At 45.1% G+C, this 16,243-nt stretch overlaps 1 protein-coding gene across 1 annotated transcript in view; it reads right to left on the minus strand.

Annotated features, from left to right (window-relative positions):
- Window positions 1–5,552: 5,552 nt before the first annotated feature.
- FLT1 (fms related tyrosine kinase 1) overlaps window positions 5,553–16,243 on the minus strand; it is a 195,169-nt gene continuing 184,478 nt past the window's right edge. Inside the window, exons 26-30 of the mRNA XM_025364472.1 lie at window positions 15,390–15,495; window positions 14,996–15,138; window positions 12,257–12,341; window positions 10,108–10,202; window positions 5,553–6,490 (exon numbers count right to left, since the gene is read on the minus strand). Of these exons, the coding sequence (XP_025220257.1) occupies window positions 6,289–6,490; window positions 10,108–10,202; window positions 12,257–12,341; window positions 14,996–15,138; window positions 15,390–15,495 (631 nt within the window). The 3' untranslated portion in view covers window positions 5,553–6,288. The remainder of the gene's footprint in view (window positions 6,491–10,107; window positions 10,203–12,256; window positions 12,342–14,995; window positions 15,139–15,389; window positions 15,496–16,243) is intronic.

Raw genomic sequence — 16,243 nt, forward strand, 5'->3', positions numbered from 1 at the left:
AAATGTAGAGCCAACAGGGATGTCCTGATTCACTGGATATGGACAAAGAAGAGAGAAGTCAGGAATGACTCTAAGATTTTGGCTTGCTGGCCAAGCGCAGTGGCTCACACCTGTTAATCCCAGCATTTGGGAGGTCAAGGTGCACAGACCACCTGAGCCCAAAGTTTGAGACAGGCCTGGGCAACATAGTGAGACCTCATCTCCACAAAAAGTAAAATTGACCAGGCGTGGTGTCATGCACCTGTAGTCCCAGGTACTCCCAGCTACTCAGGAGGCTGAGGTGGGAGGATTGGTTGAGCCAAGGAGGTCAAGGCTGCAGTGCACCAAGATCGTGCCACTGCACTCCGGCCTGAGTGACAAAGTAAGACCCTGTCTCAAAAAAAAAATTTTTTTTTTTTTGGCTTGATGCTGACAGGATAGAGGATTCTACTGAATTGGAAGAGACTGTTGTAACAAAGAGTCTACGGGACGGGAGGATGGAGAAACAGAAGACAATTTGGGAGTTTGGTCTGAGGCCCATTAAGTTTGAGATGTTTAGTACACATTTGTTCTGGTTATTTGTTTTGTAACAACTCCACCCTTAATGGCATAAAACAAGCATTTTATTCCGTTCTGGGATTCTGTGCGTCAGGAATCTGGGCAAGACACAGTAGGGAGGCTTGTCTCTGCGCCATTGTGATTGGGCCTCGGCTGGGAAATTCCAATGGCTGGGGGCTGGAATGACTTGAAGGCTGGGCTCAGCTGGCTGCTGTCTATGGGAGCACCTTCAGTTGGCCTCCATGTGGCTTAGGTTTCTCCAAGTATGGCCGCTGGGTCCCTCGCAGGAACTGTTGAAGAGTGAGTGTATCAAGACTCAGGAAATGCATGATCTTTTCTGACCTGGCCTCCAAGCCATGCAGTGTCCCTTCTTTCACATTCCGTTGATCACGAGTGAGTCCTAAAGCCAGCTCCGATTCTAGGCGAGGGGACATTGCCAAAGGTCATGTGAGATGGGAGATATTCTTGCAGCTATGTTGAAAAATATAATAGAATATCTTTGAAAAATACAGTACAATATCTTTGAAAAATACACCAGTATTTGAAAAAAATACAGTCTGCCAGAGCATCCAGGAGAGATGTCAGGTTAGCACTTGTGTATATATGAGTTTAGAGTGTTGCAGCGGGTAGGGAGAATCTGTTCTGTCAATGAAAGTCATCACATGGGTGTCACTGAAAGCCCTGAGATTGGTTGAGATCTGAAGGGAGTTTGTATAGACTGAGAAAAGAAAGCTTCAAGGGCGAGCCCTGGGGTAACTAGAGCAATGTTCAAAAGTCAGGGGAAAGAGGTAAAACCAGCAAAAGAGACAGAAGTAGCCAATGAGATGAAAAGAAGAAAATATCATGTCCTGGAACCAAACTGAAGTTGTTTTTGTGAATGAGTGTCAAGCTGTTGAAGTGTCAAATAAGAATGGGACTGAGAGTTGGCCGTTGGATTTATCAATGCGGAGTCACTGGTGACCTTAGCAAAAGCAGTTTCGGTAAGTGAGCGTGAAAGCTAGGTTTGAGTGGGTTTAAGAGGGAGTGGGAGGAGGGGAGTTGGAAACAAGTAATAATAACTAATAACCAACTCGCTCATGGGATTTTGCTGTAAAGGGAAATAGAGAAATTGGGTGGTCGCTAGAGGAGAAAGTACAGATGAAAATTTTGTGACATGGGAGAAATAACATGTATGTTCCAGTGGAAGAGGGGAAAATTGATGGTGGCAGGGGGTGGAGAATTGCTAAAGCAATAGCTTCAAGTCTGAGAGGAAGGGACACCAGTGTGTTTTGGGTTGGCCATCTAGAAGGGCTGCACAGTATAAGGGGACATAAGCTTGGAGGTGGGGAGACATGACAAGTGGGGTCTTGGGGTTCTTTAATCTTCCCATTGACGTAAAGGGTATACTAATAGTACCTATCATGTTAGATTGCCTTGAAAATAAGTGTATTCCTTTAAAGCACTCTAAATAGTTGCTGGCACATATTGGGCACTCAAATGATAGCAGTGATAGCAATTACTAGCTATCACTGCTTCCCAAATACCAATCTGTGGAACAACATGTGTTCATTAATTTATTCTAGTACAAATGAAAATGGGAAAAAGAAGGATAATAGAGGTATGTTTCAAATACAAATATATTTTGATCTGAGATTAAGCCCTTCCACCTTTTCAAATGGGTTTTCTTCTATGAAAAGTTGTGGTACTAAATGGTAGGGGTTTTTTCTTCTTTTAGTAATATCGTATTGAATAATTGCATCCATACATTCATATATATACACACCCATTCACAAGTAAGTGTGCAGCTCAGTGACTCATCATGAAGTGAGCATACCTGTGCACTGCCCCCCAGATCAGGAAATAGAACATTAGTAGCATCCGGTTGGATTTTGTTTTGTATTTTTTCCCCCTCCCTTAAGTGTTCTTAGTTCGCAGAATAGAAGAATGGCCATCGCCGTGTTGGGATCAAGGATTTTTCTTTTATTTAATTTCCTGGCCTGTGAAACCCCAAAGTCTGGTAATATGTTTAACACTGAGGAGTCCAATGAACCTTACTAGGCCATACTTCTGCTGGAGGAAAAAATAAAAATAAATTCCCAAATGTACTATAAGTTTCCAGAGCCATGAGAACATTTCTAAACTGTGACGTGACATTGATTCCTCAAGCATTCTTCAAGTCATTTGCCTGAATGAGTGATTTTATTCTTATGTTATGAAACCCGTAATACTTTTTAAAGGTTTCAGATTCTTAAAGACAAAATGCCTCTTGCCCTCTTGAGTTAACTAAAAGTTTACTGAGATTCGTCATTTATCCATTTTTATTGTCTTTGTCCCAAATAAAGTAGGCCTATTTTTTCCCCTTAAAATATCTTATATCTAGTTTCCTTATGACGTTATTAGGCAGGTAATACTATGACCGCTTTCTAAGACAAAGTGTTGGTCACTTATTCAATTGCTAGTACTTAGGACCTGAGCTGTTTTCCTAGGATGTAATCCACAAAAGAAGACTGGAGAACGCTGAGCTGGCATGTGTACTGACACATTCTTGTGTGTCAAGCTTTTGCCTGTTATTTTGTGTGGTTTCCTGCAGCATGAGCACACACCCGCTGTGATTATGCTAATGATTTATCAGCTGAAAATTAGTGTTTGGGGACAACTGCCTCTTTTTAATTGAGGGCACTTTTCTCTGCGGCTGGCACTCACACCCAGCATATGCTTTACTTGTTTCATGATCTTGTTGATGTTAGGGTTTAGTTTTCTGGGCAATCTGCCTCGTTTGATTTTGTGTTTTACTTGCCGTTTGCAGTGTTCGAATTGTTCAGCACAGCCATTCTCTAGGACCGATAGAAGCCTCTTTGCCTTCTCTTCAGCAGTGTTTGCTTTCTCTTTCTTGTGCTGTGTTTAGTAAAGAACACCAGTCCTCTACCCCAGGGACACCCGTGACCCCTTTTTTACACTTACAAGCAAATCTGGGAGAAAATATGTACGTTTTTGGAAGTTAATTTTATTATATGAAGATGGTATACAAAATACATTCATCATGACTAGAAATATAGGACCAAACCATGTCTGTCTTATATCTGTAGCATATATTCTTGGTTTGTATAAAAGTAACTTTAAAATTCCAGTTTCCTTAAATAGTTATGCACAAAACACACACACACACACATACACATATAGTTACACCACTGTTGGCCAAAGATGCACTCCTCCTTTAATCAATTTAAATGAGGCTAGCGAGTATCTGTTTGATGTTTGCGTTCTTATGGGCTAGGAAACAAGGCACAGGTCCCTAAAATTAACATCTAGGCGTCACTTCTTGGACTGACAAGACACAGACTCGTGTATGGTTTCAGCCCCATTCCACCCACACTGTTCCACATACATTATCTCAGAAACTCTGAAAGAAGTGCTTGTTCTTTGTTAGTGCCATTTTTGTCATAAATGGCAAATGATTGGAATATTATCAGTTAATTCATGTTTCAATTTTCAGTGCTATTTTAATGAACAAGCACTTTGTAACTAGCTCATTATTACAAGCCTCCATTTTTCTTTCTACATTAAGACTCCAGATGGAACCATTCTTTGACTGACGGATGGACTCATGTATGCTACAAACCTGAGTTTGAAGAAGCCGAGTAACGGAATTCTAATGATTTTTCTTTTCTCTTGGAAAGGAGTATTTATTATGGTCTCTTAATGATTAAGAATTAGATTATTGAAATCAAGACATATGAATAGCTAAGGTTTTATTTGTTATCACTATTTGCTGGGCTGTTAACTGATTTGGAAAAAAAAAAAAGTAGAGAATTGACTGAGGTCTTTTTTCTGTGTTTAACCTCCTTCCAGTTACCTGATTTATAATATTGCCAGCTGTCACAGGTGCTTTTGTGTATATAAAGAAGAGGAAGAACAAAGATTTGTCCTCTCTTCTGGCTCTAGCCTGCTTTTGTTTGGATTTAGATCTTGGTGGAGAGACCTGTCCCGCTCCTCTCTTCTGGCTAGTGAGTCTTCCACAAAAGCCACTGCCAGGAGCCAGTGGGCTCGCTCGGGAATATGCTGATGGTGGTCCCATCTCTTCATTCAGAGAGCCTTTAAACAAGGATGTGGCACATAAGAATGGAAGCATACATTCTTCTGTTACTTAGAGCCCAGGTTCTAGAGTTAAGTTACATGGATAAAAGGAAGCATACTCTTCTCCCCAAGCAGCAGCAATCCACTGTTGCCTGTCCAGCTTCTGACTGGCTGCAGAAGGTGCAGGCATCCTAAATACATAGACCCTAACTTGCATAAATAGCGTCCAACAGAGCCAGCTTTAGTGATCCAAGGCCCACTTGATCTTTAGACCCTAAGAGTAGGCGTCCTTTGCTACCCTGTCTCCCTATTCCCATCATGCTCAGACCCCAGGCAAGGTTCAAAGCAGTTGAAAATGGGCTTTTCTTCTAATGATGGCTCATTAACTAATATCCTGAGTCCCAACTGGAGAAATATCTTGCATAAATTACATGTCACCTTTTTTCTCAAGGAGCTTAAAGTGCTTAATATGCGTCAGCTAATGCTCTTCCACATCCTTCCAGATTAGTGTGAGAGAGTGGAATCCCCAGGAAATGAAAAGGAAACATGACTGGTTGCCTGTGCTTTGGGTCCCACCTGTGTTGGTGAATTGGTTTGGCTGGTATAGAGATGGGGTTTTCCCTTGACCTAATTGACCTTTTTCCTCCGTCAGCCCTAGTTCTGGTACGGAGAAAACCCTCCCCGAGACGGCATTTTCATTCTTCTCGGCTTGCTTTCACAATGAACTGTGCAAAACAGGATAATACCAAGAAATTGAGTTAAGTGTCTGGACTGTATATTAATACTCAAAATAGAATGTGACATTTTAAGTGTTAAGGCCATCATGCCATGGATACAACCTAAGTTTTCAGTGCATCTTACCAGAGGAGCCAAAAGTATGGGCTCAGAGTTGAGTGCCACCCTCAGTGCTGTAAATCAAAACATAGCACAAATGGGAATGGACATAGAACCAGTTCCATAGGTAAAGTTCTAAAATTTGCTTTAGTTCCAAAAAAGGTATTTGTCCTTTTCTTGCCTCCCAGAATCCAGAAAATGTCCCCTCATCTCTGTCCCATCTGCTCCTGGCTGGGCCCTCAAATGTAGAAGGGTGAGCTGGGAAGCCACTGAAATGGCATTGCTGAGCCCCGTCCCCCTCCCCACCCACATAGTGAGTCTCAAATTCTTTCTCATGCCTTCTCCCGGTTTCTCTTTTCTCCCTTGCTTTCTGCCTTTTTCCTTTTCCTCCTCACGTGTCTTAAGCCTGCTAGAGGACTCCTGAGATGTTGCTCCGGCCAGCCAGTGATCCCTGGGGCTAACGGGCTTGTTGCCCTGGGTTTTGGGCTGCGGGGCTGGCCTAGTGGGGTCCATGATGCATGGGGTGATCAGTGCGGCTCCTGAATCAAACTAGTCTTGTGTGCCCTGAGGTGGCGGAGGTTGGAGCAGGGCAGTCATCGGGCTTAGGAAGGATTTCTCTAACACTGAGTAACATGAGGATTTAGCAGTAGTGTTCTTCACTTGTCACTATTTCTCTATCTGGAGTTACATTCTTGTTAGTCAAAAAAAAAAAAAAAAAAAGCACTATTAAAAAATCACAAAAAGCAGCTGGCTCCCATGGAAAGGTCAAGGTGTAAACTTACATATGCATAATACTGGCAAAAGCTAGTTTCCCGGGGGTATAAATACACATGTGCTTCTAGAAATAAGGCTTTGTGTCAAACTCTAGACGGGTGGGGTGGAGTACAGGACCACCGAGTTGTAGTCTGGGGGCGGGGAGCAGCACGCGATTTTCCTTTCCAGCTCAGCGTTGTCATAGGTGAACCTGCGCTTGCCTTCGCTGATGTGCCCACAGCTGGAATGGCAGAAACTGGGCCTGCTGGCATCAGAAAGCCCCGACTCCTTACTTTTACTGGTGACTCTCAAGCTAAAGAAAGAAAGGAAAGAAATCAAATGTTCAGAATTGGTTTTTAGAAAACAAGACACTAAAATCCACTCTTTCTGAGTGGGTCATTTGTTCATACCTGTCCTAGAGTTCATGGTTTTCGAAACCCCCCTCAACTGCTGTCAGATTTCCTCTGTTCTAAAGCTGCACACGGCCTCCCTCATAGCAGCTGGGTGTCATGGGGCAGAAAGACAGTGGCTGGGGGAGGGTGTGAGATGTCTGCTAAGATAACACAAACCCATAATCTGGGTGGAAAGTAACTCCAAGACCTGGGTGCAGCCCTCTCCTATTCTCGGGTCAAACAGCTTCTGTGGTAGGCTGAGAAATGCCTCCTGCCCTCCAAAATATTCATTTTTCATATTTTATCTCCCTTCTGGCCTCCAGAACTGCAAGAGAGTAAATTTCTCTTGTAAGTTGCCAAGTTAGTGCCAATTTGTTACAACAGTCTCAGAAAACAATAGAGCTTCACACACACAGGTGAGCGCCCCTCTCCCTATTGTGCCTGTGTTCTAGAAGAGGAAACGCTTTTAGTTATGGTGCTACTTGTCACCAGCAAGGCTCAAGGGTGGAGAAACTTGCTTCTGGGTCCTCTACGTTATACCCAGACTAGGACAGACACCTGAGGAGGAAGGGCTGCTCTTGCCCTTTAATATTCGTTTGAATTTTTTATTTTCAAGGGATCTGGGATGAGGAAGGGAACCCGTGAAGCATGTTTTAGACTGGTCTGGACTAACATGTCCATGTTCTCTATTTTCAGTCTCAGAATAGAGGATACAATTTATGGTTTATGTTTTTCTTTAACAAATATCTAGGCCGGGCGCGGTGGCTCAAGCCTGTAATCCCAGCACTTTGGGAGGCCGAGATGGGCGGATCACGAGGTCAGGAGATCGAGACCATCCTGGCTAACACGGTGAAACCCTGTCTCTACTAAGAAATACAAAAAATAGCCGGGCGAGGTGGCAGCGCCTGTAGTCCCAGCTACTCGGGAGGCTGAGGCCGGAGAATGGCGTGAAGCCGGGAGGCGGAGCTTGCAGTGAGCTGAGATCCGGCCACTGCACTCCAGCCTGGGTGACAGCGCCAGACTCCGTCTCAAAAAAAAAAAAAAAAAACAAATATCTAGATAAAATTAGTCACCACCCATTTTCTGAGGTGTTCCAAAGTAGGAAACAAAAGAGCATGTATCCTACATTCCCCTTTGATCCATTCATTCCTCACTGGTGCCTCTGATGGGCTGTAACTCAATTCTAATACCATTGTGCTCATGTGAAAAGGAAACACACACACAGACGTTTGCCTGGAAATGCCCCTGTCTTTCCCATTTACTTGTGGTCGATGAACTGTGCTAACTACATCACTTGGAGGCACTTGTTGCCATTCTTTGATTTAGATCAGGGTTCAAAAACTATAACCCATATCTGCCCACCTGACCTGGCTGGTGTTTTTTTTTTTAATGAGAGCTTTATGGAGATATAATTTACATACTGCATAATTCACCTATTTACACCTATTTAAAGTGTGTAAGCCAATGGTTTTTTGTATCGACACAAGTTGTGCAAACATCACCATAATCAACTTTAGAGAGCTGCCACCACCCCCCAAAACTCATACCCATTAGCAGTCTTTGTTCCTCACACCCTCCAGCTCCAGCCCAAGGCAACTACTGGTCTACTTTCTGCCTCCAGATTTACCAATTCTGGGCATTTCATATAAAAGGACTCATACAATATGAGATATTTTATGACTGCTTTTACTGAGCGTAATATTTTCAAGGTTCATCCAGGTTGTAACATGCATGCATACTGCATACTTTTTATTGACAATTTATATTGTGTGGATATACCATATTTTATTCATTTAGTCATCAACGGATGGATATTTAGGTTGTTTCTACTTTTGGCGATTATGAGTAATGCTGCTATGAACATCTGTATGCAAGTTTTGCTGTGGACATCAGTTTTCATTTCTCTTGAGTATATGCCTAGGAGTTGAATTGCTGAGTCTGGGGGTAACTGTTTAACCTTTTAGGGCAACAGCTAAACTGTTTTCCAAAGTGATTGCGCCATTTAACATTTCCACCAGCAGTGTAGGAGGGTTCCAATTTCTCCATATCCTCGCCACACTGACTTCATCTAGCTATCCTCATGGGTGTGAAGTGGTATCTCATGGTAATCTCTTTCCCTTTTTTTATCCCTCTGTCACCCAGGCTAGAGTGTAGTGGTGCAATTGTGGCTCGCTGCAGCCTCAATCTCCCAAGCTCAAGTGATCCTCCCACCTCAGCCTCCCAAGTAGCTGGGACTAAAGGCACATGCCAGCACGCCCAGCTAATTTCTGAAATTTTAGTAGAGACAGGGTTTTGCCATGTTGCTCCTGGACTCAAGTGATCCACCCACCTCGGCCTCCCAAAGTGTTGAGACTACTGCATGAGCCACCACGTCCAGCCCCTCATGGTAGTCTTGATTTGTATTTCCCTAATGACTGATGATGTTGAGCATCTTTTCATGTGCTCGCTGGCCATGCTCACCTGTTTCTGTAAATACAGTGTGTGGGAACAGAGCCGTGTCTTCTTGATGATGTACTGTCTACGGCTGCTTTTTATACTATAATGCAAGCTTGCCCAACTTGTGGCCCGCGGGCTGCATGCAGCCCAGGATGGCTTTGAATGCGGCCCAACACAAACTCGTAAACTTTCTTAAAACATTATGAGATTTGTTTGCAACTTTTTTAGCTTATCGGTTATTATTAGTGTCAGTGTATTTTATGTGTAACCCAAGATAATTCTTCCATTGTGGCCCAGGGAAGCCAAAAGATTGGACACCCCTGCTAATGGCAGTAGGGAACATGTGCTATCTAGCCCTTTAAAAAAATGGCTGCCCACCCCGGATTCAGGTGAAAGAGGAGCAGGTTCTGCCTTCGGGTGAGACAGGGAACAGGCATTTGAACGAGGAAAGGAAGGAACATCCTACAGGCGCAGCTTTTCCCAGTCCAGCACCCTTGCGAGGTAGCGACTCGCACAGAGAAGCTGCAGCGGCATTTGGTGGTGCATAAGACTCCTGACAGTGGTGGCCACGGCGTGGAGGGAGGAGCTGGTGGACTGGTCAAGCCAGAGCTTCGTGGAGAAATTGTCAAGTGAGAAAAGGGTGCCAGGATGAAGTGGGAAAGTCGTTCATCTGTAGGGGCTGAGTTCTCAGGCTGCAGGTCTTAGCCCTGGAAAACAGTACTGGGACTCCTCATGTATCAGCCCTGCCGGCATAGGGAGTAACAGCGGGGGCGTCCTCTCCCACCGCCGGGAGCGTGTCTCCCTCTGCGCCATGCACAGGTGGGCACATCAGGCTTCTTTCCCTGAGGCACTGTGCTTCCCACGTCTGGAATGCCTGTCTGCAAGATTTTCTGCACGTTTTCCCCAGAGCTTGGTGCTCATATGTCTCATTTGATGTTCCCCTTTTTTTGCCCTCTGGGGGGAAATGCTTTTCTGCAACGCCTGAACACTATAGTGCAGGAGGGCAAGTAGTCCTCAAACATCCCTCATTACACCACCTATCCCCAGCATCTCCCCTCGTACCCTCCATGGACTGATCACAGAAAAGATACCCGATGCTTACTCAATCTTGAGCGAGGCCTTGGGTTTGCTGTCAGTCCAGGTGAAGCGCTTCAGCATGGGAGAGGCCAACAGAGTGCTGCTGTCCCCCTGGTAGTCCTGCGGGGAGAAGGAGAAAGGTGATAGTTTTGCCTGGCCCAGTGGGAGTCCATGCTGAGCCTGAGGGATGATCCTGGGATGCATCTGTTGATCCAGGCTCTGCCTCACCCTCCACAATCCCCGCCTATTGAGACAAAGCATTTTCTCTAAGTTGGTCACTACAAACTTGACCCGCTGCAAATCATGTCTGATCCCCAGTGACTTTGAGACCCTTCCTGAACATGAAGTAAATACATTTAAGCAAAAGGGAAAATGGCAAGTAACAGGTTAACATTTTCCACAGTAAACTATGATGCAACTTATCGCATAAAGATACTAAAACTAATTTGGCAGATCGCGATTGACTATGAGTATGCCATAGTAGCGGTGGCACCATAGACACGAATTCTAAGAAATCGTAAAGACATGGTTTGATTTTTTTTCTTAAACTTGATGGAATTCTCAGCCCCCACCCCCCACCCCTTGGTTATAGTCTCCAGCAATTAGATTTCCTTGTTGGTTTCTCTTTGGCACTGAGTTGCCTGCAGACTCTTCACTACTTTGTTAATACGGCATGTTCCAGTAAGCGGATCCCACACTTTGTTCCTGCCACCCTTTAAGACTCTTACAGGGCAGTGTCCTTAATTATGAGTAAACACCTAAGCAAACAAAGAAGCTGTCATCATTCACCACTGATTTAGGGTTGGAGGGTGAAGGTTGAGAATTCTTTCACGTTTTGCTCAGTATTTTTCCCTCGGCCTTGAAAACAATGTACCAAGCAGCCAAACAATATATCCATATACTTTACTTTTATATTCTTCAGCTTATTTTTGATGCTTAAAATATTTAAAATAATCTTTCCCTTTATCTGGTGTGTCCGATAAGGTTGTGGTGTTTCTTTTTTTTTTAAGGATGACTGTGCCTGCCTCAAGGCCACACTGATTGTAGTGATCACCTTCACACTGTTGTTGGCCTTCCAGGCCCTTTATGGGACATAGTCATTGCCAGACTTCTTTTTTTTTTTAGAGAGAGTCTCGCTCTGTTGCCCAGCCTGGAGTGCGGTGGCATGATCTCGGCTCACTGCAACCTCCGCCTCCCAGGTTCACGCCATTCTCCTGCCTAAGCCTCCCTAGTAGCTGGGACTATAGGCACCCGCCACCACGTCCAGCTAATTTTTTTGTGTTTTTAGTAGAGACTGGGTTTCACCGTGTTGGCCAGGATGGTCTCGATCTCCTGACCTCGTGATCCACCTGCCTCGGCCTCCCAAAGTGCTGGGATTACAGGCGTGAGCCAGCGCGCCCGGCCTCACCAGCACTTCTTAAACGTTAATGTGTCCAGGAATCCCCTAGGGATCTTGCCAAGGCGCACCTGACTCAGTGGGTGTGGGTGGGTGCTGAGAGTTGGCATTTCTAGCCGGCTCCTAGGTTGTAGGAACCTGCCTATCTGGAGATCACACTTTGAGTCCCAGAGGCTGCAACATCAGAACTGCAGTATCGCTCCTGCCCATCCTCCTCTCCTCCCCTTAGCCCCTCAACCCCACATCACTGGGCTTTAGAGAGAAGAGCTGGTGAGGCCTCTTGTTTGCCAGGCTATACTGGTTGGCTTCTCCCAGTGTGGCTAGGTAGGAACACGGCGGTTCAACCTGCAGAGCCTCAGGAGAAAGGAGCATAAGGCTTGGGTGGACCCCTCCCCGCCTCAAGGCTGCTTGCAGGAGGCTCTCCGTTACATCACAAAGGCCACCACCCACACAGCTGGGAGGTCCTCTGTTACTCTGAAAGCAAAGCTGCATCGCTGACAGCTAAGCAGCTTAGAAATACACAAAGGAGTTTCCTAAGGGTCTAAATTCCTACCATGCAGGGACTTGGGTCCTGGAGTGAGTTCATGGAACTCTGCTTTCAAATTAGCTCTGCACAGCTAGGTCTAGTTGTCAGTCCTCCCAACACTGTCATTTCAGCCACTCCTGAATCCAGACGCTCGCTGACCAAGAGCTACCACACTACTGGCATTGGTGTCTGGAAGGGATCTGAAGAAGGGGTCTGCCAGCGTGCACTGGGTACCTTAACTTCATGACTTACATCAAACATGGAGGTGGCATTTGGTAAAAGTTCTTCAAAGGTTTTGATTCTTTCCAGGCTCATGAACTTGAAAGCATTTACATATCTAATGAAGAAACAGAAAGAATTATCAAGACAGGAAAAGGCATTCAGCTGTAATGAGTCAGGAGACCACAGGCATCCTATCCTAGCTAAGAGGAACCAACACACCAACAGGAATCACCTAACTCCTGAGGCCCCAATCTCCCCGCTGTGACCCCTGGGAATCTTGGCGGCATTGCCACTGCCTCCCATGGTTGTCAATTCACATTCTGTCGTGTTGAGGAAACTCCCAGAGGGACCTGCTCGGGTCCGTTGTGAAATCAGAGAATGTCAGGCCTAGGAGAGCCTGGAGGCATCATCTGGTCTGAGTGCCCAATGGCGCAGGAGAGAAATGATGTGCAGGGAAGCGATAGGACTTTAGCAGGTACTCCGAAAAGGATGTGAGGCGGCAGAATGACCTGGCATGGCTACATGGCTAAATATTATTTAATGGCATAATCGAGTGCTAGCGCCAGGCTTGTATATGTTTTTTGTGATTACAGATTGGGAGAATTGGGTAGGGTTGTATGATGTCTCTATAACTACCTACTGACTTTTGTTGATGATCTATTAGGAAGGACTATTGGAGATACCCACTCTGTGGTTACTCACAAGGCAAGTTCACCTACTGACTAAATTTCTCAGTCCCATACTCTGTCACTCTCTGCCAGTCCCAGTGTCATGGGCAAGCTCCCTACTGGCCTAAGGCTAAGCCCCCTTTGAAGGGTCCACATATAACTGACATGCCACCCACCCCTGCCCTCCCTCTCTCTAACGCAGCCAGACCTTGCCAATTTATTTAATCCAAACTAGTTTTCCCAACCTCACAAAATGATGACTCATCTGCATCAGCCTCTTGGGCTGGTTGTGAGGCCTAAACAGTGAGGCTGACCTGTAATTCATCACCACAAGTCTGGATGTGGCACTGGGTTTCTTTGAGTCCTGTCACAGGTGGGTAGCAGTATTTTCTTTTTTCTTTTCTTTTTTTTTGGAGACAGAGTCTTGCTCTGTCACCTAGGCTAGAGTGCAGTGGCACGATCTCAGCTCACTGAAACCTCCGCCGCCCTGGTTCAAGTGATTCTCCTACCTCAGCCTCCCGAGTAGCTGGGACTACAGGTGCATGCCACTGCACCCAGCTAATTTTTGTATTTTTAGTAGAGACGGGGTTTCACCATGTTGGCCAGGCTGGTCTTGAACTCCTGACCTCAGGTGATCCACCCGTTTCGGCCTCCCAAAGTGCTGGGGGGATTCCAGGCGTGAGCCACTGTGCCCGGCTGTGAGCAGTATTTTCTGACTGCTGCAGCTCCTTCCCATATCTTCCCTGGTGGCTGAACTGAGGTCAGAGCCAGAGAGCTGTGCCTACTGCAAAGAGAGATGCTAGAGGTCCATAGCACGGTCTGGAAGCCCTAAAAGGAGTCCTGACTGCATTGGGTACAGGGAGGGAGGGTCAGAACTCCTGGGTTAGAAAACTATTCTGCCACTTTCTAGCTACACAGTTTCGGCAAGCCTTCCTCCTGGGAGCCTTAAGGTCTCCATTTATGTAACAGGAATGATATGTTCTTCCCAAGACTGCTCTGAGCGTAAAAGGAGTTGATAGATGGAAAAAGCCTAGCACCGTGCCAGACCCAGCACGTGTCTGTGTAACCATCAGCCCTGCCCAGGTTTCATGCGTGCGTAACTATCAGTCCTGAAGTCAGGCCCCGGGGCCAGCAGTGGCCACGGTACATATCTGTTCCCTTGCCTTGCCCCTTCTCCAGTTCCCTCTGCAGTAATACGGGATAGATTCATTTGTTAGGTCAAAACAAAGCAAAACAAATGAAAACACAGCTCGCTTTGTTTGTTTAGTTTTATCTAAGGTTTCACCAAAAAATTCAATGTCATGGGGAAAACAAAAGATGGGGTAAGGTTCTAGAATAAGATAGACAAGAAACTTAAGAAAATGTAATCTGTTATTCTTAATTGGATCCTGCTTTTTAAAAAAAGATGTAAAGACAGGTGAAATTATGGAAATTTGACTATTAGATGGCATTAAGGAATTTATTTGGTGTGATAATTTTGGTGTGGTTTACACAGGAGTATGTCCTTCTTTGAGTGCAGTCATGCAATCATAGCTCACTGCAGCCTCCATCTCCTGGGCTCAAGTGATCCTCCAACCTCAGCCTCCTGAGTAGCTGGGACTACAGGTGCACACCACCACACCCGGCTAATTTTTTTTATTTTTAGTAAGACAAGGTCTCTCTATGTTGCCGAGACACATTTTGAACTCCTAGGCTCGAGTGATCCTCCCACCTCAGTCTCCCAAAGTGCTGCGATTACAGGCACAAGCCACTGTGCCCAGCAATAATAGCCTTCTTCCAAAATGTATACCAAAGTATTTAGGAGTAAAGTGCTATTATGACTTAAGCCTCCTTTTAAATGATTCAGCAAAAAGAAAAATCCAGAACAAACACAATCATAGAGAGTATAATAGACAAAATAGGGCAAAATGTTAACAACAGTTGAATTCAGGGGATGGGCATATGGGTGATGATCACTACACAATCTTTCTTTCTTCCTTTTTCCTTCCTTCCTTCCTTCCTTCCTTCCCACCTTCCTTCCTTCCTTCTTTCCCTCCTTCCTTCTTTTTCCTTTTATTTGTTGGAAAATTCTGTGATATAAAGTTTGAGAAAGAAATCTTACCTGACATCATCAGAGCTTTCTGAATTAAACTTTGGAGCCGAAATACCTTCCTTGAAGAAGTCCTCAGAGAAGGCAGGAGTTGAGTATGTAAACCCACTATTTCCTGTCAGTATGGCATTGATTGGGATGTAGTCTTTACCATCCTAAAATACCGAAGATAGAGCTCTCATTGCATCAATTCTGACTTCAACAAGTTCTACGAACCATTATGTCAACTTTGATTTGTCATTCGCACAATCTTGGTTGTGTTTTGAGAAGACAATTCTGTACACACACACACACTTTTTTAAAACTTCTCATCTCAGCTATTCTATTAATAGCGCTTAAAAAAACAAATAAAATGCCCCCCGATGTACACTCAAAGGCATTTAGATGTAGATAAATTTCGTTTTACCTGTTGTACATTTGCTTGAAGCAAATCACCCAGTTTTTCCACAAGTTCTGCAAATCTTGGCCTTTCTTTTGGGTCTCTGTGCCAGCAGTCCAGCATGATCTGATAGCTGGTGGGGAAAACAGCAACAGAAGCAGCTGGAGAGCAGTGATCATCCTATGCATTGCCTTACGTACTGCAAAGGGAGGGCTGTCATCCGCATAAAGACCAAGCTTTCTGTATACTATGTGACCCTGTTTCATTTTTAGGTTTGGTTTATAGCACTAGCACTTAAAAGGCTGTCTGGGCCAGGTCCTGCTGTCAGTGGAAAACACGTCTACCAAGACAGACTAACCAACCCTCCAGAGCTCATGGATACCCAGGTTCTTTGTTGTGCCTGTGGCCTCTGCAGGTGGAAAGTCTGAGTTCTGTGACTGAAACACAGCTATTCAGAAAGGAAACCCCACTGCTCACTGCAGTTCAGTGTGAAGTGGAGTACTCCTCCCTGCACTTTCAGAAGCAGGACAATGTCCTTTAAGTTAAAAAAAAAAAAAAAAGGTCATACAGCCATAAGTATCAGTGGCCGAATAGTTTGTAGTACTTATTTCATTCTTGGGTTGTAACAAAGGTTGGTTTAGCTGGCTTCTTAAAAAGCATGTGGCATTTCCAAGTCCTTACACTTCCCTTGATGGACTAAGCAGTGGAGACCAGTGGGGAAGGTCCTGTGTACATGACTGTGTCACTTCCAGAAGCTGAAGCCCCAGTGTGGAGTTTCTGGGGCTGTGAGCAAGGTTCCTGTGTGTAGCTGATCATTCTCCCCCCGCACTGCAGAGCCGCTGTTACAAACTGGCCTCCCACCACTCAAGGCACACAGTATA

This window comes from Theropithecus gelada, chromosome 17 (genome assembly GCF_003255815.1).
Source record: "Theropithecus gelada isolate Dixy chromosome 17, Tgel_1.0, whole genome shotgun sequence".
NCBI lineage: Eukaryota > Metazoa > Chordata > Mammalia > Primates > Cercopithecidae > Theropithecus > Theropithecus gelada.